This window comes from Canis lupus, chromosome 5, assembly GCF_011100685.1.
Source record: "Canis lupus familiaris isolate Mischka breed German Shepherd chromosome 5, alternate assembly UU_Cfam_GSD_1.0, whole genome shotgun sequence".
In the NCBI taxonomy this organism is placed as follows: Eukaryota; Metazoa; Chordata; class Mammalia; order Carnivora; family Canidae; genus Canis; species Canis lupus.
This window is the reverse complement of record NC_049226.1, coordinates 65,753,935-65,781,772: the sequence shown is the minus strand read 5'-3', so window position 1 is coordinate 65,781,772 and position 27,838 is coordinate 65,753,935. Positions and strand designations below refer to the sequence as shown.

General features: G+C 55.5%; 1 protein-coding gene across 1 annotated transcript; it reads right to left on the bottom strand.

Annotated features, from left to right (window-relative positions):
• Positions 1-130: 130 nt before the first annotated feature.
• On the bottom strand, positions 131-27,838 carry CA5A (carbonic anhydrase 5A). The gene is made up of 7 exons (XM_038538088.1): positions 27,614-27,838; positions 22,618-22,815; positions 8,315-8,433; positions 7,097-7,192; positions 6,869-6,931; positions 3,278-3,433; positions 131-1,102 (listed from the first exon to the last, which is right to left on the bottom strand). Exons 1-7 carry the CDS (start codon positions 27,768-27,770, stop codon positions 947-949), a joined length of 945 nt encoding a protein of 314 aa, XP_038394016.1. The 5' UTR covers positions 27,771-27,838; the 3' UTR covers positions 131-946.

The window sequence follows — 27,838 nt, the reverse complement described above, 5'->3', positions numbered from 1 at the left end:
CCATTTTCAATTAGGATGTCCCTGGGCCTTGAAAAGGAGGAAAGCTCTCCAACACATGCTCTAAGATGGATGAATGTGGAGGACGTGATGCCCAGTGCAAAAAGCCAGTCACAAAAAGACAAACACTGTATAGGGCTCCACTTATATTTTATTCTAGCGTGGTCAAAGTCATAGAGGCAGACACCAGGATGGTGGCCGCCACGGGCGGGGGTGGGCATGGACAATGAGCACGGACTGGAGCAGGGTTCCATCACCAGACGAGGAATGCTCCGGGGCTGGCTGGTGGGGTCGGTGGCATGATGCTGGGAATGCAATCAACACCACATACCCGTTCACTTAAAAGTGGGTGAGAGGGTATCATGTAATGTGTGTTCCACCACAATTAAACAAAAAAACAGAACCCCACAGGGAGAAGCCATTCCACGCCCTCCAGAATGGCCACAACTAAACGGAGCACCGTGTCCTGAGCAGCCACTGGAAAAGCACTTGACCGTATCTTCAGGAGCCTCCAGAGGGAACCAGCACGGCCGACACCTGCAAACCAGGCCTCTAGCCTCCAGAACCACGAGGAAACACATTTCTGTTGCTTTTGCACCTCTGGTTAGTGGTCATTCATCCCAGCAGCCTCAGGACACTGCTGCACCCAGAAGTCTGGAGGTGGAGACGGTGCACGTGGGTCCCAGGCCCTGAGTTGTCCGGCAAGCACGGGGTGGCCATGCGCATGGAGAATCAGAGGGCGCCTGTCTGAGACGAGGAGGCGCGGGTGCACGGGGCTGGACAGGCACCCGCCGGGGGCCCTGAGATGCCCCGTGCGTCCCACACTTCCGTTCCCTACCATTCCAAAGCTTCTTTGAAGTGGTTTCTTTTCCTCGCAACTGGAAAGCACAGAGACTGAAACAACGATCTCTTTCTTTCTATCTATCTATCTTTTTTTCTTTTTTTAATTTCAGAGGTTGCTTCCAACCTCTGAGCCCTCTTCCACAGCCTGGAAGGATGAACGGATCTCCCGGTTCATCAGAGGCTGAACTGGGCGGTTGTTGTTCACCATCATCTGCTCTTCTTCACCAAGCGCAGAAAACAGGAGTGTGCGAAAGGCGGCCAGCTGGAATGGAGAGCAACCAGAGTATGCGGGGTGCAGGTTCAGAGTCAACCAGCTCCTGCCTTGTACAATCGTGCCCCCTGTCCCTGCCCAGACACAGTGAATCAGGGACAGCCGTGCATGACCAGCACAGGGTGGCAGAGGGGATGCCCAAGCTAGGCCACAGGAGGCATCGCAGCTTCCGCCTTGGTCTCTGGCATCCCCCGCTCTGGAGAAGCCAGCTGCAGTGTTGTGAGGACACGCTAGCAGCCCCAGCGAGCGGAGTTAACAGCCAGCACCACCTTGCCAGTCGCTTCACTGAGCTACTCTGGGAAGGGGCCTGTGGCCCGGCTCAAGTGTTCAGAGTCCCAGGGGACACCTGGCTGCAACACCATCAGCGGCCCCAAGCCAGAACCACCTCGTATGCTTCCCCACAGCAAGGTAAGGAACACATGTAACATAAAAGCTAAATAAACACATACAATATAACATAATGTTTGATTCACTTCCCACTGAAGGAGCTGAAAGTGCATTTTAAAATCACCTCGTTTGTCCTCATTGTATTGAGGAGCCTGTGAGGGTCGCTCACATGTTTAGCCACCTGTGGAGCTGGGATTGTGTCTACACAGTGACCACGTGTTGCACAAACTAGAGCTGCATGACTGGCGGCTTCCCCAGGGCATGGAGGGCATGGAGGGCATGGAGCACAGCCGTGTGCAGACCGTCCTCACAGGTCTCATCACGCCGTCTGCGGCCACGCGTCTCTCCCCTGCTCTTCAGCCACTGCACCTGACATGCACAGGGGCTTGTGTGCTGAGGGACAGGAGGGGTCTCAGGGACCGGGGCCCATTTCTCGACCCGGGTCCTCCATCAGTGTGTCTGACAACTCTGGTTCAGGAGAAGAGCAGATAGCTCTGCCTTCCAGAGCAAACAGTGTCATTCCACAACTTTGGCATGAGAAGATATTCCCAGAATCATGAGGTTGGAGCCTCAGAAAGTGTACGTGTGACCGGCCAGGAAGGTCCAGCCTGCACAGGGATCAGGGCCATGGCAATGCACTTGCCACATGTCTGTCATCCCTGGGCTCTGAATGCCCGACACACGCAAGATGTCTCCACATTCTTGACATTTCCAGGAAAAAGAGACTCTAAGTCTTTAAAATGTAAACAAGTAATAGCTACTTACTTTACGGGGAGAAAAAGACTATTTAGAAAAGGAAGAGGAAGGAAATTAGAACCGATGCAAAAACCCTGGACAGCCAGGTATTAGCTTCTGGTGTAAGTCTGTGTGCGAGATGAGGGCACGGCTCTGGGAGCACTCACTCACCTCCTCCCTGCCCCCTGACCTCGGCCACTGGGACCAGCTGTGGCTGGTGGCCTGTGAGCAGAGGCTGTCAGTGTGCATGTGGGGTTTACTTGACTGTTGCATATCTGTTGTGCACCATGGAAACCAGCTCTGGGTTAGACAGTATAGTCCAAGGAGCATGAGACACACAGGGCCCGACCCAAACCCCAGCCACTCTGCCACCCACAGGCAACCCGCAGACCCAAAAGCAAGAAAAATAAATGCTTGTTAGGAGCCGTTGAGTTTTGGGGTGGTTTGTTACGCAGCATTATCGTAGCAATAGCTGACTGACACAATCCTTCTGAAATTTTCTCTCGCATGCATAACTTCTGAAGACAGCACATGAGAGAAACCTCTTCAGTCTCGACTGTTTACCATTCTATCACCTAAAGAAGTGGGACAAATGCTAAAAGTCTTCTCGTCTCCGTCAATTACCCCACTTCCTTAATGGCTTTCTAAAATTCATCGATGATGTTCCTTTCTCGGTTAATTTGTTCACCTACAAAAACCTACTGAGGTCCCATCCTGGGCAGGGATCCGTGTCCCAGTTATAATGTCACTTCTGTTTCTTTTAAAGTCACTTTTGTCCAACACATACTGCAGAGCAAGCACTGACCGGTGTGCAGGCGTTTGTCATTAGGGACACCTGCAAGGTCTCAATTTGAAGCCACAGAATGTTAGAGGCCACCAGAGTGTATTTCTCGAGTCCCTAGCTCAAGAAATGCTTCTTGCTCAGGAGCATCCAAACCACACCAGAAAATAAAACCCGTGACACCTGCTCACAGGACCTCGGCTGCCCTGACAAGACAAATGGCTCCCGTACCATCCCGCCACACTGATTCAGGGGCAGCTTACCTGGTTTGGAGCCACTTCGATAGGCTGCTTCTGGATGATCCAGGTGACCGACTCAGTGAGTGGAGGGGTGGTGAGGGAACCCGGGTAGGTCCAGTAGTCCCGGCAGGTGGGCAGGAGGCAGGAGGGCTGGAAGGGGCCCATAGTGGCCCGTGCACCCTGAGAGACCAAGACCCCAGGTGGTGTCAGGTCTCAGGTAGAGATGGGGGCATGCAGGAAGGGAGGGAACGGTGCCCCTCATGTGCCAAGCTCCCTGTGCTGCCACTGAGGGGGGATCGTGCCTGCACCTCCCCTGCTTGGGAGCCTCTGTTCAGAATTCGTGTTTCCTTGCTTTGCAGGCTTCATCAAAGGGTGAGGGAAAGCTGCCTGTCTGAGTGCCAGGGGCACAGGTGGAGTGCCACCTTCATCCACTCGCCCGCAGCTACGTGGTGTGTAACTCCACATTGTGGAGGTGTAGTAGCAGAGAGGACAAACTACCCACATTCATGGAACTTACCTTTTACCAGAGAAAAGCAGACCACAGCAGAATAAGTAAGTGAAATATCTAGTAGTTCTCACCATGGTTAAGCATGATGGAGGGAAATTTAAGTAGGACGGTGGGGTCAGAAATGCTGAGGGTAGGGCCTGGTGTTTTAAGAGGGGTGGTCCTGAAGGCCTCATAGAGAAGGAGACATTTGAGCAAAGACTTGGAAGAGGTGAAGGAAGAGGCCTGCAAGTTTCTGGGGGAAGATCCTTCCAGGAAGTGGGCAGAGCTAGTGCAAAGGGCCTGAGGCACGGTGTGGCCCAAAGCGCTTGAGGAATAGCACAGAGGCCACGTGGTGGGAAGGAGTGAGTGAGAAACCGAAGCAGTAAGGAGGATATGGGGGGGCACCCTGAAGAGGTCCAGCAGCAGGGCCAGGAAACTGGGGCTCATCACAGTGCAGGACAAGGTAGAGGTGCAAAGAGAACCTATTGGTTCTCCAGCCAGAGGCTCTCCAGCAGGGCTTTCACTCAGTGGTGAAAGGGTCTCTTGGGGTCCCTCGGGTGCGGAGACCTGGGAGCAACGTTGCATGCACCAGTGCCGAGGTACCTAAGCTGCGGAGCGGCCCCGGGCAGCACGGCTGGAGGGTGTCCAGGCACGGCGCGGACACGCTCGACCGGGGAAGGAGGCCTCCCTGTTCGCCTGGACTCTCTGCGCCACCTGCAGACGCAGGAGCTGGGGGCCCGCGGCCCAGCTGTCCCCTAACTGCTGACTCCCCCCAGTTAGACGCACAGTCCGGAGGCTAGCTGGAGGACCCAAGGCCAGGAGCCGCTTCCCGTGGCCGCTGCCGTCACTGCCACCACTGCCCGCGGCGCCAGACGATGCACTGCGTGATTCGTGTCTCCTTAGCAGTTCAGAAACAGCCGTACGGAAATATGTTCACGTAGCCCGGCACCCACTGGTCTAGAGCTCCCAGGGCTCTGGCTCTCGGCATAGGCACAGATGGGTGCCTGCCGCCGCCCACACCGTCCGTTTCAGGGACTCAGCACCTCGCAGAGAGCCCCCGGAATGGCTCTTTAAGCCATCCTGCCGCCCAGCCTCCCCCCGCCAAACCCCCGGCCCCGACCTGCTTTCTGTCTCCTCTGCTTTGCCTACACAGAATCCCAAGGGATGTGGCCTTTGGGACCAGCCTGTCCTTCGGGATCGTGCCTTCAAGTTTCACCCGAGTGGTGGAAGTTGGAGCTCCTGTTCCCTCCCACGGCTGGAAACGCCACCTCGTGTGATCTAGTGAATTCTTGGAGGAGGCGGGTCATGCACGCACTTGGGACAAAATGCGAGGAGCACCGGTGGGAGCACCAGTGCCCCCCTGGTCCCTGAGACTGCAGCCCGGGAGGGGCTGATGTGCCCGATACCATCCGAGGCTGTTACCGTGAAGTTCTCCAGATCCACCTGCGAGAGGAATTTCTATTTATTGAAGAGGAAAGTAGGTTAGATACAAGAGACTTGCCCAAAGCCACGTGACTAGCGGCAGAACCCAGATGCTGCGGGAAGCCTCTCCACCCTAAAGCCAGCTATCCCTCCTTCCCTGAGGCTGCAGGAGTGGGGTCAAGGCCGCAGCCATGTGGAGGGGTGGCTGGATGCATGCACCACCGGTTTCCATCAACTAAAGTTTTGGGAGGATCCACGACTATGCATTGTCAAACCCACAGAACTGTAGGCCACGGAGATGGTGTCCGACGTGGCACATTTAAAGAATGGCTCCAGAGGTTGAGGGCACCCGCATGAGGCACAGATTGGGGCCACTGGGTCACACCTCCCAACCTGTGAGGCACAGACACCTGCTCTGCAGGGCTGGGCCTTTCGTCTCCTAGGCTCTCGCTCTTGTTTCCCAGGTTAGGAATCTGAGGCCAGAGAGGAGCGTCAGGAGCAGCAGCGAGCCCCAGGCAGCCTCCTCCGCCACCCTCGCTGACAGTCCCTCCCGCGTGGCTCTCCCAGGTGGCCCTGGGCTACCCAGACGCGCTCCAGAGCTTCTGCGGGAGGAAAACAGACCCCAGAGTAAACAGCACCTCACGGCCAGGTCCTTCCCTTCCCACCAAGAGGTGGAGGCCACGCCACGTGGGAGGTGGGTGCACACAGGGAAAACATCCTGGGTTTACTCTGGCTGCAGACCAGCAAGGAAGAGGATGCTTCCAGCACCTTGACCCTGAGGAGTTCCTGCGCTGGCGGATGGGACGGTGGCGGGTGAGGTGGTCCTGGTCCCATGGGGCCAACCTCAAGGTCAACATCAAGCGAGCACACAGCACACATCAAACAGACCCTGTGGAGCAGCAAAGGAAGGGCAGGCCCCCGCTTTCATCTGGAGCCGCTCTGGCCATTGTTGGGACAGGTTCCCATGTCCAGGGACCCCCAGGCCTCCTTGAGTCCTGGAACTCTTTTGTTTGGTACTGAACAAATAAACTACATTTCTTTGGAATTTCCATTTGTCCATCAAAGTCTTCTCTTGGCTGATGTTGGAGAAAACCTACTTTGGTGTCCTCGTCTTTTTGAGCCGAGCTCAAAGCAGCAAGGTGCACAAAGGGAGCTGAGCGATGATCCCCTCGCTGTGGGCGCATTCACAGGCTGGCAGGCCTTTCCCCCTGCCCTCGGCTTCTCTGTTCTCCTGGGACGGGGGACCCTGAGACCCTGCGCCAGCAGCATGCCAGGTAGCGTGGGGGTGGACACCCCTAAAGGTAGTTAGGTGTTTATTGCAGTCAGTTTTAAAACAAGCATCATCTCTGGTGGATGTTGTTGCCTGGGTCCAGGCTAAGGATTTTTTAAAGCTGATCAGTGTAAGGAAAAATACTAGGGGACTGATCGTAACCAGTGACAGGTGGACAAAACCTTCGGGATGCTGCCCGAGTGGCTGAATGTTGGGAAACTTGGATGGGGTCTGGCACACCCACTATACTAGGGAGGGAGGGGTCCACGGGGAGCAGGGACCCATGGTCATCAGAGAGTGAGCCACAGGGAGACCCGTTCCTGGAACTGGACTCAGGCCCCCTCAGCCATACCCTTCCACCCCGTTGGTCTCTTATCCTTGCAAACGAGTCATTAATATAAATAAAGGTGCTTCAACTTCGAGCTACACAGCTTACCTTGTGCTTTATTTCCGGCAAGACTTCCACCAGCTTCTGCAGCCCCTCATGATGGGCCCCCAGCTGCCCAGCATAGACGAGAAAGGCCCATTGGAAAAGGCAGCCGGCAGGATAGCGAGCGTGCCCCATGCCCTGCACCCCAGGTCCCGCGCCCTGCACCCCACACCCCACACCCTGCAGACATGGTTCACCCGCTTCCCTGGGGGAGTCGTGCCTAAGCAAGATTACCTGTAGAAACACCCCTATCACGGCCACACCGTTCTCCCCCATGATGGCTTCTTTGTAATTTTGGTATTTCACAGAATTCCAGTGAACTAAATGCAGCTGAAAGAGAGGAGAAAGGACTCGGGTTGTCCGCACGATGCCCCAAGGACGGCGGCGGCTCCTCCTCCCCTGGCCGGGCCGCCCACTGCGTGGTTCGCTGGACGGAGGCGCAGCCGAGCGGTGCTGCCTGCCCAGGGGGAGCGAGAGCTGCAGAAAGTGGGGGCCTCGGCACCTCCCGCAGGAGGGAAGGGGGCTTCACGGTGTAAAATAGGAATTGGCGGCTGGATAGTTCGTGTGTATCAGAGACCCCGGAGCAGGGCTGCCAGACCTGTTATGGGACGCTCAGTTACGTTGGAATTTCAGATAAACAAAGCACCATTTTTAATGTGAGCACGATGCCCAAATTGCATTTTTCTCCTATTTCTGCCTCCCTCCTTTGAACCTCATCTATGTCCCCATTTCATGTCCCTCCTTGCGTTTTCCCGAGCCCAACCTCGGCATCAGGACTGGCCGGCTGACGAGGATTTAAACAAGGGGCAGAGGACAAGGTAAGGAAGCAGGGGAGGCAGGGCCGCGGGCCTGGCTTGGGTTCTGTGTGACGGGGGCACCTGATTCTGATGCTGAGCTTGGCCCAGACCCAAGAAGGGGCCGGGGGGTTGGCACATGCGTCCTTCTGCAGGCATGAGCTGTGCCAGAGGCCTTTCTGAGTGGCGCCCAAGCCCCACGTCCATACCAACAGAGTCCAGAAAGCCCCCCAGCCTCTCATGGTCAGCAAGACGTTCCCATGCAGCTGCTAGGTGCCAGTGCTGTGAGGACTCTGCCCAGGGAGCAGGGTCCACGTACACTCCATGTGGCACCTGACTGCCAGTTAGCCCCAGTGCTCCCAGCCATGGGCACTGGGGACCAGTGAGGGTGGCACGGCATCTCCCCACTATGCACGACTCCAATGGAATCTCCTACCCCGCTGTCCCTGTGGATCACACAGAAATAGATACCCGGGCCCCAGGCCCCATCTGCAGGCTGGCTGCTTTCTTCAGGGGCCCCACCTTGGAACCGGATTTGCTTTCCAGCCACCCCCTGGAATGCTCCTTTTCTGGGCAGCCGGCTGGCCAGTTGCCCTACAGGCAGGCCTGGGGTGTAGCAAGCTCCCACACATTTGCTGTTGGGATGGCATCTACCAACCTCTGCCGGGTACGCACGGTCATCCACTGTGTGCTCTGAGCCCCATGCATTCGCTGCTCCCCAGTGGAAGTGGAACTGCTTTAGCCTGTAGTGGTTTTCCAAGGGGCCACCACTGATTCCTGGAAAACAAAATCAGCGGAACTGGGCTGTTAGTCTATTTGTTGGATTGGGTTTTGCTGTGACAGCATCTGTCTACCCTGAGGTCACACAGTTTCCCTCTTGAGAGATTGACGCCCTGCTGAGATGACAAACTGCAAGGTGGGCCCCGTGAGAGGTGGGACCCTGTCCTTTGTCCACCTCTGTCCCCATCAGCAGGTCCCAGGTGGCCAGAGCCACTGCAGAGATCAGCGTGGCCACCAGGTGGCGACAGGGACCTCATCCTCTTCCGCGCAGCAGGAAGGCAAAGAAAACTTTCTGAGATGAATGCTGGTCCTAGAGGCTTCCAGACTTTAATTAAAAAAAAATGATGTCCTCAGGACGCCCGAGTGGCTCAGTGGTTGAGTGTCTGCCTTCGGCTCAGGGTGTGATCCCAGGGCCCTGAGATCAAGCCCCGCTTTGGGCTCCCTGCATGGAGCCTGCTTCTCCCTCTGCCTGTGTCTCAGCCTCTCTCTCTGTGTCTCTTGTGAATAAATAAATAAAATCTTTTAAAAAATAATAAAATGATGTCCTTTGAATGCAAAAGTGGCAGCTTACATTATACCATCAAAGAATTTCATGAACTAGTATGTAATGAGTGAGACGTTCACACAAATTCTGAGAAACAACACCCTACCTTCTCCAGGGGTGCTGCCCTGTGTGCAGCCCCTGCTCGGTGTCATCTCACTGTATGACCAGGTTTGATTGGTGGAATCTCTTCTAAGTGACCCTAAGTACCCAGCATGGCCTCCTCCAGCACCGTTAGTGGACAGGAGCATCTGTCATGGGGGCTCTGACTCTGAACCACGGCGATCTGGGCAAGTCCAGGGCGAAGGCTGAGAATCGCATGCACACAGGCCAGCCTATCTCCAGCTGCACTTTGCTAACAGATCTCCATCCACATTGCTACAGATAGGACGGTAACTCTCATGCATCTTGCTTGGAACTGAAGTGAGCACGCTGCTGCTGGGCTGGGGGGCAGGTCTGGAGGCACCCTCCCACCCCCGGAGATCCCAGGGTGGCCAAGTCCACACGGACTCCTCGGTGTGATGGTTGCTATTGACAACATCAGAGGCTACCGGCTGGTAGTATTCTCTGTTCTGGTTTTGCCATAAAAAGTATAAGGAGCAGAAAGTGCTGAATGGTAAAATAGGAAACAAATTTAGTTCACAATTCTGAGCTCGACCAGCTCACAGAGCTCCTCTCTCGCTGTCTTTCTTCACTTGGAAATGAGGGTGGTTGGTCTAGACCTCCCTAGGTTCTCTAGACTCCGATGGTTTTATGGGGTAATCAACTCCCCTGAGCACACACTCATGAATTATATCTCCATTTTTTAAAAGATTTTATTTATTCATGAGAGACAGAGAGAGAGAGAGAGAGAGAGAGAGGCACAGACACAGGCAGAGGGAGAAGCAGGCTCCATGCAGGGAGCCCAACGTGGGATTCGATCCCGGGTCTCCAGGACCACACCCTGGACTGAAGGCGGTGCTAAATGGCTGAGCCACCCAGGGTGCCCATTTATATCTCAATTTTTAAAAATACACAGAGAAAAGCATGTAAAAGCATTGTTAAGTCACAAAGCCTGAATCTGTGAGGGGCCAGGAGATGCTCACAGATGGGAAAGCAGGAGAGAGAAGAGAACCTCCAGGGAGTTCCAATTACAAGGCTTTAATGGAGATTTTCTGTGGCTAAAATGACAAAGGGGGATGATTTTTTTTCCCTGGAGAGGAGATGCTCCTTGAGCCCACTGACCTTAGTAGTTTTGCATTGCACTGTGACTTACCAGGAGGGGTTGGGCAGGTTACTGGTAATCCCAGCAACGGGAGCTAGGATTTAAGCCCATATCTGACACCAAAACCCATGCCTTTTCCACTTTATCCTTTCAGGCAGAAAACACAATCTCAGGAAATTACAGGACCATGAACCCAGGCAGTGGAAATCTTTGTGCTCCCTCCCACCTGGCAGCTTGTATCCATGGTTCTAAGGGGCTTTGTAACACTGGCCAACCAGAGACCTGGTGCCACCAAAATGCACTCATTAGTGATCAAGAGGTAAGCCCAAGGGGTGAGTGCACAGCTCGTCTGAGCAACTTTCCTGCAGGAGGTGCCCTGGGCACCGAGGCGGAGATGGCAGTGTGCTCACCCACGCAGGCCAACATCATCTTTTCTAGAATGAGAGCGCCAGGAGGCAGGAACGACGAGTGGGCCTTGGATTTGCAGCTTACCTCTGGCTCGAACTAGCGAGCTGCTCGGCCTCTCTGAGCCTCCATCTCCCCACCTGTGTAGTGAGTGTTGGTGGGATAAACAGAGGTGCCTGGTGGAGGGTTGTCATGACGATGATGATGCTGGTGACTCTACCTCATGTAAACTATCAAGGACTCTGCCCCTTCATCTATTAAAAAAAAAAATCACCAGCTATAATGTTCTTGTGGTCCCTTCCTGCTCAAGCACCTTAGAATTCTATGTAGGTAAGGTCTCCAAAAGAATGATACCAACTGTATGAAGCATAAATGCACCCCGAGCTGGATGTTTGCTAGAACCCTGCCAAAAATGCCCTTGTATAAAGGCATTTATTTTATTACTGGTATGGCCAACAACAGAGCCAGGGATGGGAACCTGCTGGGATGGGAGGGGCTTGTGGGCACGCCCACTACTCCTACCTTTGCAGGTGTAGAGCTGCAAGGTCACAAGACCTTTTCAAGGTCACCCTCTGCACCGGACTGGAGCCCACGGACACAGCCCCATCCATGCTCACGAAGCAGCCTCTGGCCAGCCAGACTCCTGCCTATCTGCTTCCATGAGAGAATGAAGAATGGAAGCCCATCCTTTGGAACCCTGGGGCTCTGGCCCACCTCAGTGGGGCCCTCCAGGACTCATATCTCCTTCACGCTGACATCTAGTCCTCTGTAAACAAACAATGTTATCTTGGGCTGGGGACCACGGGAGCTCCTAACACCACCCCCCTCCCCCAGAAGGCTGCTGCACCTGACTAGCCTTGGCATACGCAAACACAAACAAGGAGATCAGCAAAACGTGAGCTTCCTAGGAGGCTAAATGAGGAGGAAGGAGGATAGTTTATAGCCTGGGCTGGGCTGGAACAGTGCTATGGGGCAGGTCAGTGGTGCAGACTCTCAGAATTGAGCTGTTTGGTGGTCTCCCTTTTAGCCTTTAAGTGCAGCCCAGGAAGAGTGCAAGAGCAGGTCAGAAAGCACGTCTACATTTGGGAATGCCCTAGGTCAGCCGGCGACCCCACCCTAGACCTGCTTGAAGATCCAGGCCGTGGGCTTGTGCAGCAGTTCCAGCCAGACTTGGGCAGCCTTCTCCCCGGGACAGGTAGGAACTCCACTCGCGGCTGCGGCCCCGGGATAAGATAATCTCAGGGTGACTTGTCATAATGACAGTGCAGCATCAGTGTAATCCTCTTTCAAAACAATTTAAAAAGGCAAGTCTGATTTGGTAGAAGGGGGCCTTTGGCAGACCAGGCCCCAACCCGCCGCGGAGGGCTCCTGCAGGTGTCTCAGCTGGCTGTCTCCCTGAGCCGGCGCATCGAAGCATAACTGGGGACGTGCCCGAGCCACGGCCAGACCCTCCAGATAGTCCGAGGAGGCTGACTCCACGCTGAAAGGTGCCGTGCCCGATACCACTGTGTCTGGACTTACAACAGCCACTGTTAACGGCCGTCTATTTGTGAGTTCAGTGCTTTCACCAAGATGGAGCAGGCTTTTGGCAGGCATGGTGGTTTTAAGGCTTAAAATAAATACATGAGAAGTCTGAGATGCTCTAATTAGTTAAAACTGCAAATAGCACAGCGCAGCCAAGTCTCCAGCCTGTTCTTGGGGCCACCCTGGGAGCTGATGAACATCCTGAAGCTGTGACACACAAGGACAAAGGGTTTGCATGTGCTCCCCGCACCAGGAAGGTCTCTCTCATTCTCCCAGGAATGCCAGGGCCTCAGTTGGTGGCCAGCACACTCTCAGTGCTCCAGCAGCACAGGCCACCCTCCTCTCCCACACGTGCACCCACTCCCTGGTAGTTATGCTCTAAGATCATCCCACGTCAGCTTCAGTTTGAAAGCCAGGTGGACTCAGACTCATTGATTCTGTAGCTCAGCTTTGCATGGGCCCTTTTAGCTCTTCTGCATCTCAAGACGACGACACGTTTGTCTTCAGAACACGGTGAGGGTCAAATACAGCCACGCTTACAAAACACTCCCTGGCACAGCCCCTGGGATGCAGAACGGCCCCCTAGCGATTGCGATTTCTGTTACTATTACTGGTTCTCGTCCTTACTAAAATGATCACCGTCATCATTGTCAACATCATCAAAGCAGAGATCTGCAGAGACCCGAAGCTGCCGATACTACAGCCAGGGCAGGACCTGCGTGAACAGACACAGCTGAAGAAAGTGTCCACAGAAGGGGCGCGGCCAACCACAGAGCGTCAAAGAGGAAAAATCATTCACTCACTCTGCAGGTACATGCAGTGAGCTCCTAGAATGTGCCACACTTTCACCTAAGCATTGGGGGTGGAGAGAGAATGAGACCGATGCAGTCCTGCCCTCTGGGAGCGTGGACTCAGAGGGACGGGCAGGCAGCGCACAGGTGGTGGGCGTGAGCAGGGGGTGTCACGGGGGCATGGAGGGGGTGCTCTTCGGGACCCACACTGAGTGCCACGGCGGCCTCCCTGAGGAGGGGGGCTTCCGCCCTGTGGATGGAGAGAAAGATGGTTCTAGGCAGAAAGCCACTGAACATAGAGGCCTGGAGGCAGGGCGAGCAGGCCACCACGATGCCACAGATGGAAAGTCCGAGGGGTTCATGCAGGGCAAAAAGGCGCAGGTGCCAGCCATGGCCAAGCAGCAGAGCCTTGGTCAACAGACCAAATATCCTCGTCTTTAAAAATGAATGTGTCACATGAGGTTCACCCCATGCCACCCTCAGCAGCCCCGGCCTGACCCTAAAGCCCACTCGTGGGCAGGTGCGCAGGGAGGAAACGCCGTGTGAGGCCATGGCACCCCTCTGGGACAGCTCTGCCACCAAGGAGCACCCGGGACCCGGGCACGGCTAGGACAGGGAGGCCATAGAAGTGCGTTGCCCGCTGAGGTTTTTCCATGTGCAAGGCCTACACTAAAAGCCCAGAGGAATAACGATGTCTGTGGCAGGCTCTCCTGAGTGTGAGTCCACCAGTGTCTCCTGCAGAGGTCCTCAGATTCATCCTCCCAAGGCCTCCACCACCGCTCCTTCCAATCTCTCCTCTTCCTCCCCACTCCCCATGGGCCTGTCCCCACCCCAGATGGTCTCGTGTCCTCCTCTTCCCGCAGACCCTCCTCCACCTTGACAAGCCTACCGTGTTCTACACACTGTGCTTAGTGGGCCCTCCTTCCTTTGATGCTCCCAAGGCCACGCAGGGTTGCAGACTGGGGTGCCAGCAGGACGAGTGGGGCTGGGAGGTGGGGGCACGGGCACCAGCTGACATTCACCCCAATGTCAGTTACCTTCTGCTTTCCCTCCCTGTGTGTCCCGACTAGCGATCTGCTTGCGAGCAGGGAGTGCGTCTCAGGCACAGAGAGCCTCCTAAAACTTGCCGGGAAAGCAGCACAAGCTGTGATCCTGCAGATCCTCGACGGAGCAGGAGTGATTCATTCCTGGGTAGCCCTCAGAAGGAAGGCGCCCGAGACAGGGAGGACGGCTACCATGCTGGGCGTCACGATGTGGCGGCCTCTTCCGAGGGCCCTCAGGCGATCCACCTCCCATTTCTAAGTTGATCCCGATTACGTGGACCATTTTCGACACTAAGGGAGAGGCCCTGATGGACCCATGGGGGTGGGGGAGGCAGTGCTGGACCAGATGGGGCTCAGTCTTGCCTCCTAGCCCGGGAGCTCCCCTGGGCCCCTGGGCACTCGGTCCAGTCCCCCCGAGGATCAGGCCATCTGGAGAGATGCAGGGAGGGAGGAGGGGCTGGAGAAGGAGGAGGAGGAGGAGGAGGAGGAGGAGGAGGTGGAGGAGGAGGAGGAGGAGGAGGAGGAGGAGGAGGAGGAGGAGGAGGAGGAGAAAGGAGGCCTGCTCTAGCCCCGTGTAGATGACTGTGGGTCTCTGAGCAGCAGCATCACAGGGGGAGTTATCACAGGGACACTGGCTGGTAGGGTGGGGTGGGAGCCTGGGATTAGGGTCTCAGAGGAAGGAGGAGGAGTGGACGAGAGGGCAGGGGGGTGGCTGGGGGTTTGGGGGCCTCCTGGGCAGAGGATCTTTCCAGGCGGGGGATTTCATTCCCACTGAAGGGCCAGGGATAGGCCTGGAGAGCCACACATCCACCTCACCTCCACATTAATGCCTCCTCCCCCAGAATGCCCACGCCTGGGATCTGAGGGAAGAGTCAGCAGAAATCAGGAACGAAGGTGAAGAGACACAGTTTTAGAAACTGGACTGACCATTTACAGATTTGTGGTAGAAAAGAACTGCCCTGGGACAACAGGGTGATGATCACACTCTCTCCCCCCAGTCAAGGCGGACATCGGTCAGCAGTCAGCCAGCGTAGCCGCCGCAGGCCTCTTCATGACTGCACGGAACCCCCTTCCTGAACCCCCTCATCCCCCAGCGCAGAAGCTCAGAGGAAGTAGCGGTTCACGCCTCCCTGCAGGCACCCGGCCTAACGTGGCAGGTGGAAGGGTGCCCTGGGATGTGGGTCCTGAGTGGACAGAGAAATGGCGGGGCTGTTCCTGCTGCCGTGTCCGTGACCCATCCCCGGGCCCCACTTCCAGCCTGCCTTTCCAGGAGGGAGCCTGTAGATTCTTTTGGGAGTTCCGTGTGGGCTGGCACCTGAAGACCCCCCCTCCCCAGTCCGATGGAAGTGACCCTGCAGACTTCACCATCATGCTGGTCTGCAAGTCTGCTCCACGGCAGGGGCAAGCATGGACTGAGCTCCTGCTGGGTGCACTGGGTGCTGGTCACGGGCTGAACGCCCATGGACTTGGGCTCGCAGCAACCAGCCCTCCTCGTCACCTCTTGGCGCTTGGGGTGGTGACCAGCTGTCATTGGCCCCACTTTACAAGTGACTTAGAACTCGCTTAGACGTGGGAGGGAGCACGAGTGCACCTGCGGCCTTAGTGCCTGACGCCTCAGCTGTCCAGTACTGTCCCTGCGAGTGAGTGACCGTCCAGGGGGCTGCTCACAGGTCAGGAGGAGCCTTCTCATCTGCAGTCCCCATCTTTTCTCCCTCAGCCAGGTGAGTGGGCCACGCAGAGTCCTCCACCATCAGGAGTCCTCCTGATGGCGGCCTCTCTGGCCACCCTGCTCCCTCTAGTGGAGGACTTTAGAAGCGCGCGTGACCAGGCCTCCCTGAGACCGGTTTTTTTTTGTTTTGTTTTGTTTTATTTTTGCTAAAACAGGGCAAAGCTGTCATCCAAATGTTAGCTCAGGGTGCTCAGCCTCCCAGCACCCTCTTTACATCCCCTGACTCAGCGTCACATCTTCCCCTTACAGAGGAGGAGACTGAGGGTCAGAGAGTTTAGGTGACTTGCTAGAGCTGATGACAGGCTTTACACCCTTTTTCCCTCGCCTTCTCCTTCTCTCTCCCTTCCCCCTTTTCTCCCCTCCCTCCCCCTCTGTTCCCCCTCCTGCTTTCTCTCTCCCCTCCCTCTCCCTGTCTCCCCCAGAGTGGGACCCTCACCCCCATGCAGTACTCTCCCGGCACCTCCAGTGGAGCAGCCCCTGGGTGCAGAGGTGCAGTGCAGGGTCCTGACCCCACAGGAGACCAGGAGATGGGTCCAGCATGCAGGACAGAGGCGGTCTGCCCTTTGCATTCCCCTACACAGGTGGACGGGGTCAGGGGCAGGGCAGCAGGGCCCCTTGGCTCCCTGGCATCAGGCTGTACACCTACAGGGCTACAGAGCACTGGCTCCTTTTCTGTGGACGGCGAGCGGGGCACAGGGTTTGGAAACAACCCTGGGCTGATAAGGGTGTCTCCTTTCCCAGAGTGGGAGTCTCTTCTGTTTCGTGGGGTAGTTGTGAGGATCGAATAAGATAAAACCTGCACCCCACCCAGCAGGCTGATTTGCCCAGCAGGTCCAGCGGCAGGGCAGGATCAGGGCCATGGAACACGTGCCTCCTGAAGCGGGACCTCCTGGCAGCCTCCAAGTGCAGGTGGGCCTGTCACCCCTTCCAGGAGGAGCACCCCGCCGGGCTGGGGCGAGGGGGCTCCCCGGGGGAGATGGTGTGTGCGCAGGGAGGGGAGTCTGATGGTGGAGGCTGCCTTTCCCTCGTTTCCTCCTATGAAGCTCTCTCCCTCCTGCCCCTGCGCCAGCCCCCTCTTCCCTGGCCTTCAGCGCCACTTTCTCGAATTCCTTGGAATGCCCCACTGTCTCCACCTCTGTTATTCATCATCGCTGGCTGGCTGGCGCTAATCTCTGAGTACTCGTATCCCTCGCCCGCTGGAAAAACTGCTGGAAGCTTCCACGCTGATGGAAAATGTCCTCGGCCTCCTGTTTCGCTCTGAGTTCCTGGCAGTCACCTGTCGGAGTAACCTGACCTGCGTGATCCCAGATTCTGTAGTCTACCCTGCGTACCCTCCTCGCTCACTTCCCTTCTTGCTCATGAGGCGCGGCCTTGGCTGCCGGCTATCCAGGGGTTTTTTGGGGTTATGGGTGTGTCTCCTTATTCTCAATTTCTTACTGCAAATGTGTTTTGCTTGCTCCATCGCTGAGCTGCGTTTTTAATTTCCTTTGCTCCTGGCGGTCCCCAATTTCCAGTGGAGGTGCGTGAAGACAGGAGATGTGGAAACAGAGTGAGAGGTTGGGAATCGAGCTGGGGTTGGAGGCTTGGGGTGTGTGAAGTCGGGTAGGAGAGAGGGAGAGAGGAAACTGGGGTTTTGGGAGAATGACAAGTAAAGTAAAACCAGATTGGCCTGTGTGGACGAGAGCCACTGGAGGAATTATCTAGTAATTTATATGGCCAGGGAGAGACACCCAGATAATTCTTTCGGTCTGTGGCTGGGCGGGGCTGGGGGCGGGTCTCTTTGAACCAGATTGAGAAGGTGGTGGAGAAGCCAAAAAGTGGGGGTCGGGACCGGGTCAACACAGAGGCCTGGCTGCAGCAGGGCGCAAAAGTCTTGAACTCTGAAAGCCACTTGTGTCCGGGGTGGGCCGCGGTCAACCCGGGGTCAGCAGCGTGCACCTCAGGCCCTGTGGCGAAAGCACTGAGTGTGCCTCCCAGCCCCGACCACCCTCACTTCTGGGCAGGCACTTTGCTCCAGGGCGGGCTCGTCCCCAGTCACGTGGTGATGGGCTGCTGGGGCCACGCTGTGGTTTGTGGATCCGCTCTGAGGCCCGAGCTTCCATTGTCAGGGCAGAGGCACTGTCTCTCTGAGCCACTTATCAGGAGGGTGAACCAGAGCAGCAGGCCCCAACTTTGCTCCCATTTGGGATTTGCTGGCCCGGGATGATTCCAGCAGGGGCAAGCAGAGCCCACAGGGAGGATCCAGATCCCCCACTTTGCGTCTGGCTCCTTCCATTCCTTCGGTGGCTCTTCCACTACCCGACCCAGCCATACTCAGGACTTCTCAGGATCTCACCCTCTTCTTTGCTTAAGCCAGCTTGAGCCCTGCCTCTGCCACACGCAAGTCAGAGAGAAGTCTTACCCAGTACAGAGAACGTGTCCCTGGGGATCTGTGATGGTGTTGGGAGACTGACGCCAGCTGTGTGGGAGTATTTACACCAGGGAAAGTGGCAAATGCTACAAGTGGCTTCCTGTCCCTCCCCCAAGTCCTTGGAGGCCAGTTTCCTGATATTTACCAGTCGTCTACTAGCCAGTCTTGGAAGGGCCAGGCTCCCGTGGGCTCAGCTTCCTGGAGGACAGACCTGGAGTCTTCCAGCACCGCGCTCCGAGGTCCCATTTCTGGGGGTCAGGCGCAGTGTCCCCTCTATCCTGGGCCTCCCAGACCCAGCCCTATTTATTGCCTTTGGGCAGAAAGCACAAGGACGAGGCTGCCAATCCTCCAGGTGCATCCTTTCTACTTCTTTTCTCTTAACTCAGCCACTGTTTTTGGTCTTCTGTTCTAGGGCTCTTGTAAACAGGGGATGGAATCATTAATCAAACTGATGAAGGCTAAAAAGTGAGATTTATTGGTGCAGGGACGGTTTGGCCTTAGGCACAGCTGCATTTAGAGGCTCCAACAATGGCTTCAGGCCTCAATTTTTCTCCACCTCTTGGCTCTGCTCTTCCCTGAAGACCAGGGGCCCAGGCTTGTAGCTGACTAGCGCAACACAGACAGGAAAGGATTATCTTCCAACGTGTCCCAGGAGAATGCTGGCTCTCAGTGGTCCGACTGCAGTTGCACGCCTATCCCTGGACCGGTCACTGAAGCAGAGGGGGCTGCTTGGACTGGCCATGCCCAATTCTATGAGCTATACTTTGGGTAAAAATTCAAGAGGCTGAAATTCTTAACCAAAAGGAGGCTTTGCTCTGTGATTCTAGGGATAACTATGACCTGCAGATCTGACACTGAGCCCCCATGGGATATGGAAACATCTAGAGTCCAAGACACACATGTTCTAAGATGCCCTTGCAAACATGACAGCAGCTACTTCACCCTGGAAGCACCACAGATATGTCTCTGCTCCACCTGTCAGGAAAGTTGGGTGTGGGCTTCTTGCTGGTGGGTTAGGGATGGGTGTCCCAGGCTGATCCCACTGTCCCCTGGCTCTTCCGCTGGGGTGCACTCACCGGACATGGGCTTAGCTACTACCCCAAGCAGCTTGCTGGCTCTCTGGGGACCTGACCATAAGCCCAGAACTTTCTCCACATGTGCTAGCTAGTGCATTCCTCCCTTTATGCAGGGTCAGCGCCTAAGGCTTCACACCTGGTCTCTGCAGATATTGGGTGCAGATTTTTTCCAGAGTAGGTTCACGCTCCTAAAATTTCCTTCTTTAGAGGGCAGAGAATCCCGTTGTAATTTTCCTTAATTGGTAAAATGGGAGCTGACACCCATCTCACACAATCGTTGCAAGGATGGCTCAAGTTATTGCGAACAAAGTGTAGATAGGAGAAGGGCTGGTGGTAAAGGGTGGATGTGGTGACATGATGGGAGCTTTCCATGGCAGGAACTGGGTTTGAACCTGACCCTTCACATGCTGCCACTTGACCTTGAGTGAGCTGCTTCCCCCAGTCTTGGTCTCTCCTTGAGTGGAGGGAGGACGCCGAGCCTCTCGATGATATCTGTTTGGTGCTGTGCTGTTATTCACGAGATGGAGGTACCTTTTAAAGATGGTGTTCACTTGTCTGTCCCGAGAACCTCCCACCTTCTAGCAACAGCATCACCATGTCCCGTGACCACCAGTGCCCAGAGCATGGACGTTGGTCAGCATTCCAGGGGCTCCCCTGATGGAGGGTGGGATGAATGCCGTGCTCAGCCCCAGACCCGTTCCCTGGGAATGTCGATTATTCTGTCAAATGTATCTCAACAATACACAATACAGAAGTCCAAAGTAATATTCAAAGCTTTCCATATTTTATGACTTAAAGGAAAATAAATCCATTACATAGTTATCAGTAAGACCCATAATGACGCATAATAATCCTATGGGAGGAGCATGAATTCTATGGTAACTCATCCCCAACCATATCTGCTGTTTTCAAAATTATTGTATATTCAATAACTATTAACTAAGCAATTAAAAGTTCAGGAAGTATAATTCTTTTTTTTTTTTGAGGGAGGGAGGGAGGGAGAGAGAGAGAGAGAGTGTGTGGGGGGGGGGGCGGGGGAGGAGCAGAGGGGAGGGAGCATCCCCTGCATGCTCTACACTCTCTGCTCTCCCCTAAACACGGAGCTGGCAAGCTCTCCTGCAGGCTGGAGCTCACTCATGACCCTGAAATCATGACCTGGGCTGAAATCAAGAGTCGGATGCTCAACTGGACTATGGAGCCATCCAGGTGCCCCAGGAGCTATTATTTTTTTACTCAATCTTATAAAATTGCTGCATTAAAAAATGATACAAACCACATCAAACCTGAAAACCTAATTTTAGTTTGCTCCTTGGGAATTTGAATTTGGAACAGACCAACAAGGGCAGAAGAAAAGTTGGCACATTGAGTAAATAAGTATGTGTATCCCTGCACTGCGCTGGTCTTTGCACTTTCCAGGATCTGGGTATGCAGTTGTGCTCTTTTATCCCTCAAAGAAGTTCCTCTGTGCAAACGTCTGCTAGAGCTGGCGCTCTGGTCCCTGGCGCTCAGTGAGCCCTGTGTGAGCAGCATCCCTGAGGGTCACTGTGAAGACCAACCCGGAGCAGCTATGAGCAGCTCTGGGCACGCAGGCAGCTGCTCAGGAAAGGCGGTTCCTTTTTACCTGTGGGACAAGGGGAGAGTCCCCTGGAATAGTGAGCCCCGCTGTCTGAGAAGTGCTTTGCAGGGCCTGGCACAGGGAGAAGCCTCTACCCCGCTGCCGTTCCCATCCATCCAAGGCAGGGCGGTTGTGGCTGGGTCTCTGCTCACCATCCAGCCTCTCCCTGGACTCCAAGAAGGCTGGCACGTGGCCTGCATGTGGTTCAGGGTGCCCGGAGTGGACGCTACACCTGCTCAGATGTCTTCCAGGCTGGGGGACACCGAGTGTCTACTAGGACAGCACAGTTTTGATGGGTGGACGTGCAAGCATGGGTGTCAGGGTCATGTTGACAAAGCCAAGATGCAGGGCTGGGCGGACCTTCCCTGGATGGGAGAAGCCGATTGAAAGCCCTGCAGCTTTCAGTTCAGAGACTCTGCATCTGCCCCAGTGACGGGCACAAGAGCAAGGCTGAACATGAGTTCCTGTTCCAGCGTCCTGTTGTTGACAACATAGAAAGGTGGGCTCCGGGTCAGCGCCCCATGTTGGGAGCTGATCCAGGTGACGCTGTGGGATGCAGGGCACTTCCCTGGGGTGGTCTCACTTCTTCCCCGACAGCCTTTGAGATGGGCGTCTTGCTCTCCACTCCCAGGGGAAGAAACGGAGACTCCTTTGCTCTTTTAACGTTTCATTGATTTTCATCCATCAATTGACTAAGCGCCTGTGATGCTCAGTGTAAAATAGTGGTCCTGGCCTCGTGGGGCTCGCATCCTCGCAGGGCATCCTCGCGGGGCAGCGGGTGAGAGAGTAAGACAACTGGGTGTACGAAGGAGATGGGTTGAGGGCTGGTCCAGAAAGGACCTGGCACTGGGGGCCAGGTCGGGGGTCCCCAGGCTCCAAGATTCCCTGGGAGGACTTGCAAGACTCCGTGCACAGCCATACGTGTGGCTAAGATTTATTACAGTGAAATGACACCAACAGATCTGCAAAGGGAAACGGTGCAGGCAGCACTGTCCGAAGGAAACCAGGTGCCTGCCTCCAGAGCCCTCTCTATGGGGGTCACACAGGATACACCAAGTCCCCCCAGCAACCAGTTGTGACAACACGTGGGAAGTGACACTCGGAACTCAGGTTTTCGTGGGGGCCTGGTCAGGTAGGCACTGTTTGCCGTTGGGGACTGTGGTCCCCGCTCCAAGAAGGAAGACAGACGCCCAGCATAAACAAGGCTCACGGTGGTCCCAACAGATGCTCAGGAACCCCAGGCGGAATCCAGCAGCAGCCCTGTGTAGCAGCAGCCTTCCCAGATCCAAGGAGCCTCCCTCCCCAACCTGGTGAGGGTCCTGCTGAACCTCTGAGGGCAGGGTCCACGGGAAGCCCGTGGCAGGGTGCTGGGGCCCGGTCGGGGTCGGAGGCTCCCGGGGCTGCCCGCACGGCCTCCCCTGCCACCAGGGCAGCTAGCCTCATGCTCAGTCCCCACTGTGTCCTGTGTTCCTGTTCTCCCTCCCAGCAGCTGGGCATCCTACGGGCAAGAACCAGCGAGGGTACCAGGCTCTGATGCGCGGCTAGTTGTTGGCACAGTTTCCTTCTGGCTCTGCTTTCAGGCCTCACGGTCACCTCACCCTCTCCCCGCACCTGCTCTGTTCTCTGTGACGTGTCATATGTGTACATTCCTATGGGCTTTTGACTCTTCCCGACCAGCCCTTGGAATATCCAGTAAATCTGTGCAAATGTCGGTGGTGGGTATTATCATCCTTCACCTCAGTGGCACCTCCCTGCCCCCTGAACACCGTGTGCCAGTAAAGCCCTGGCCCCTTCTCTGCTCACCCCATAGCCCGCTCTCAGGCTGTGCCCGGCCCAGGCTCACCTGACCCCTCAGTGGAGTCGTCGAATTCCACCTGGAAGAAGTAGCCGGTATTCCAGACATGCAGGCAGCTGGTCGCGGCGTAGGACACTTGGAGAGACTTCAGCCGCGGGTCGTAGACACTGTCCCTCCAGCGGATGTTGATGGGGGACTGCCGGGTACCCCCTGGCACAGAGGCCAGGCCCTTCCAGAGTGGGTGCGCTGGGGCAGAGAGGGAAGAGGAGGCCTTCACTGACCTGGTATTGGCACCTCATGGGGAGGCAGCGGCCCTCGCAAATGAGCCCCCAGAGGAGACAGCCCTCCTGGAGACAGCCCCACCTGGAGCCTGGGGCCCCAGGCCGCCCAGCAGATCTGTCCATGCAGGCGGGGCCCTCGCTCCATCTCCCCTCTGGAGCGTCCCCCAACACCGACTTTCCGGTGCCATCTGATCTGGTTTTGATCCACGGTCATCATCACGGCGTGGTCACAGGAAGCCTGTGCCGCCTGCCCCCCACCAGGCTGCATCCCACTGGGCTCCAGGGTCAGGGTGGGAAGGTGAAGCTGGGCAGCGTGGTTTCTGTGGATGATGCTGCTGCAGGTGAGGAGGCCGGTGGGTGACAGGACCGGTGGTGTGGGGCAGCTTGGGACCTCTCCCCCGTGCCTCACATGCACCTGATGCTGAGGCCAATGCACACCTCCTCCTTCAGCCTCTCCCACAAGGAGGAAGGAGAAACCACTCCAGGGGCCAGAAAATTAAGCTAGAGTGGCTACCTGCCCTTTCCTTAAGGTTCCTGCTCCTTGGGCTGCCTCCCGGCCTGGCAGGGTTTTATTTCTCTTTGTTCCTTTTAGACCCAGGACAAGGACCACCCCCCAACCCTTCTGCCATCGGCCGCCCAAGGCCTGAGATGCCACCATTACATTGGTGTGTCTGGCTTCCCTAGTAAAGTGGATGTGTTGTTAGAGAATATTCCATATGTGGGAACATTAAGGAAAGATAAGTGATACATGGATCTGAGGGTGAGCTGGGGGGCAGAGCCAGGAGCCAGAGCATTGGGCGAAGGGGCGCCCACTGTGCACAATGGGGAGGTGACCACCTGGGCGAACGATGGACGAGAGACACCCACCAGGGAGAGCCCAGGCTCTCTGGGGATCAGGGAAGTGGGGGCTATTCTGGGGTATCGGGCTTGGCCGTGTCCCTCCAGACCTGGGGTGCAGACTAGGGATGCTCAGGCCATGTAGCCACATGACTCTCGCCTCAGGGCTGGGGGGGCAGCGGGGAGACACCTATGGAGGGAGTGTAAGCGCTCTTATGGGATCTTGACATCTTCCAAGAGGTGGTAAGAATGCAGATTCTCACATGACGTTTCTTGATGTTAAAGTGGAGCCAGATAGTCCACACAGGGAAGATATGTTCATGCTCCCTCCTCACTCTCTGAGCTACGGGCAGGTTCGTTTCTTCTCCCCGCCCACCCCTAGCCGCTGCATCAGTAAACATGAGAATACGATGTGCAGCAAAGCCAGGTTGGCCAAGACCAGACGAGATAGCGCACAGACTGACTGTAGGCCCCGACTCGCGTCCGCCCACTGGGCACAGATGCTGCCACCTATCATGCAGGGCCCTTCCCACACCCCAAAATGATGCCTCATTGTGCTCTGCAGGCACATCCTGCACTCCTGCTGGCCTCCTTCTCACGATGGATGCATGGATGACAATAGACTCGGGGCTGCATGTCCTCTGTCCCAGCTCCTTCTGCTCTAAATCAATGTTGTACCAGAAGCCCTGGGTCTCTGTGGGTCTGTCCTCCCGCAAAGCCCCACTGAGCTGGCACAGGTCAAGACCACATCTGATGCAAAGTGACTTTTAACACACGGTACAGCCTCACAAACCCCCAGCCTCCAGCCTCACTATGGGGAACTGGGATGGAACAGGGCCTGACGTGGACACAGAACTCAGGAGCCACTGGATGTCATGGAGGTGGCTCTGGTCTTACGTGGAGGCTGACCTCGGCCCCCAACACAGAGGTGCGTGGTGTGGAGGAGGGCATATGTTAGGCTACATGTGCTGAGCTGCACCAAGGGGCTGCCAACAACCTTGTACATAGTCTCTGCCCCTGAGTAAAAGCATGTTGTTCATCACTGCATGCAGTGAGGAGAGGCTGCTCGAATCCTGAAAAGGCTTCCCATGCTTGCTCATGGGGGCTGCGGACCTCCACAGTGATGCCTCTGTGCCACAAAGTCTACGCCTCAACCATCTCCGGTCTCTGGGGGAAGTGATAAAAGTGATCATGTACACGTATCCAGCAGATATTAAATTAACTTAACCAAATCAATGGTATCCTCTTGTTGATCACTCAACACATACTTAAGGCTCCTTCTGTGGGTCAGGTACTGGTCCAAATGCAGGGGAGGATGAGAGCCATGTTGGGCAGACCCGGGGCCACCTTGTGGCCGGGCTGAGCCAAGCCTCCTGGCAGATGCACAGCAGAGAAGCACCTGTGGGACTGTCCGGGGACACACAGTGGTGCAACAACCAGCTCTCTCGAGGAATAGCACGTCCCCACAGGTGGCGTCTGCCATTGCCATGGTGTAAATGCTCCTGCCATGGCCAGCAGCCAGCTGCCGGGGTGGCTGCCACCAATCACAGGCTTAAGAAGAGACGCACATCACTGGTGGCAGGGAGCCCCGGCAAGTCCTGGAGCATGGCAGGAGAACACCTGACCAGGATGATTTTGGAGCCTCCTCAAGCACCGTGGCCTGTCTCTCTAGGCCAAGCCGCAGTGATTTCCAGAGACACAGAAGGCCCTTCTTCCCCAAAGGGTCACTATCTGTACTTACGGTGGCTGGTGGTCCACCACGGACCCGAAGCAGGTGATCTTCCTCCTGCCACACTGTTGGGTCACTGTCCAGTCACTGACAGCCTAACGCTAGGTCACCCCAACACTAGGTCACCCCATTCACCTCGCTTCATCTCAACATGGTCACCCCAACACTAGGTCACCCCATTCACCTCGCTTCATCTCAACATGGTGTTTTATCATCTCACATCAGTGCCAGAAAGGTGAACACTAAGATATTTTGAGACACAGGCCACAGTGACATAACATTACTACAGTCTGTGTTACAATTGCTCTATTTTGTGTAAGTTGTGCTGTCAATCTCTTCCGGTGCTGGATTTATAAACCAAACTAGTTTTAGGTATGTGTGAATACGAGAAAACAGTTGGTATAAAGTTTGACACCATCTATGCTTTCCTGCACCTGCTGGGGGTCCTGGAACAGATCCCCGAGGGCTAAGGGGGTGCATTGTATTTAGGAACAAAATTTCTTTTTCCCCCAAGGGAAATGCACTGCTGGACACCAATAAACAAAACACTAACCTGGAAGCATCGATGTTTCAGGAAGCTCCAGCCTTCCCTGTTTGGCAGATAGAGCTGTGTGTCATGGAGCTCTGAAGGAACTGCAGAGCCCTTGGCTTCCCTGAACGTAGCTGGGAGATGGCAGCGGGAACTGATTTAGGCGCCCAGCACAGAATGTTGCTCGGTCCCATACACGTGTGTGAGGATGTGTGAGAATGTGGTTGGTAATATTCAAAAATTGGATACCACCTGATGTTCTCCAACAGGGCAATGGTTAAATACAGAGACACCCACATGGTGGTCCGAGGTGACAATAACAACAATTAGCACGTGGCAGTTGTCTGCAAGGTGCCAGGCACTGTTCTCAGCTTTTCCATCCCTGACCTCATTTCTACTTCCAACAGTTTTGTAGGATAAGTACTGTGATTACCCACCCGCTATAGGCGATGAGACTGGGTCTCAGAGAGGTTAAGATACTTGCCAAAGGGCACACAGCCCCACAGTGGTAAGGCCAGGATCCCAGTCTAGGGGGTCTGATGCTCTTCATGGTCGCACCAAGTATAAAAGAGGGGATAGGTGCCGAGGACACTTACGAGGATATCCCCAGATCCCCAGTTGAGAGTAGAGAAAGCCAAGATGCAGACCAACATGTATCACTGGGGTCACTTTTTATTTCTTGAAGAGTCTTGTGAATGTGTAGACATATTCTCTGTGCACGGAGGAATGTGTCAGAAGGCTGAGAGCTCAGCTCGATGTAGCAGTGGCCTCTGGGACCTGGGGCAGGAGAGGGTGCAGATGGGAGGGCCTTTCTGAGTGACTGTGTGCTTTGAAATTTGCAGGTGGGTCTAGGATAGGGCACAAGGATTTGCATTTCTAGCAGGCTCCTGGGGGTGTTGCTGTTGTCAGTCTGGGGACCTGCTCTCAGAGTCCATAATGTTCGTTGAGAGCCAGCTTTCTATACATGCCATTCCATCTCCATGTGACCCCGTGCGACATCTAGTCCTTCTCTTTACAGATGAAGAGACTGAGGCTCAGGGAGGTACAGCCGCTGGCCCCGCTCTCACCTCTGACAAGTCACTTGTCCCAAGTGCCCATACGCAGGAGCCACTGGTTCTGAAGCCCATGCTCTTTCCACCACCCAAACCTGGAAAGTGCAGATACTTCAGAAATGAAAACCAGGAGTGACCTTATCAGCCAGTCTTTTTTCTTTTTCGACAGAGGAGAAATCTGAGACTCGGAAAGAGAGAGGCATGAGTCCAAGGTCACAGGGCGCTGAGGATGGGTGCTGCCACAGTGTGACTGGCTGACCTGGGGCAGTCTTTGGACGGAGTTGGTTGGATCATCTATTTATTGCATGTTTGCTGAATATATTCTCTCTTGGAGGAGTCTTGCAGCCAGGCTGCATGTTCCTAACAACAGCTCATCTTGGGGGGCACTTGCTACTTACCTTCTTCTGTGGATCTCCCCCTCTTGATGGCTCCATGGAACTGAGGTTAAAGGAATTGCTCAAGGTCACCCACAGAATGCTCAAGGTCATCCACGGGAAAAGAGACAAGTGGAAACCTGAACCCAAGCACTCTGGTCTGACTGCCTCCCATTTTGGAAGACACTACAGAATCAGCCAAGAGTCAAGCCGCATCTGGGAAAAACTGAAGGTCTACTTACAGGCATCATTCCGAGGTCTCTGTGCACAGGGACCTTGTGAGCACCATCGCTCCAGCCTTAGCAGATGACTGTGGAGGGTCCCCCATGTCTGCTTGGATGAGGTGGAGAAACCAGTGGACTTCCAAAGGCTCTTGCCCAACCCCGGGGTCCTTAGCATCTTGGATGTGTTCCCCACAGATCCCAATAAAAAGAGGGTGATTTTCTGGCTATCTGCTCTCACTTTGA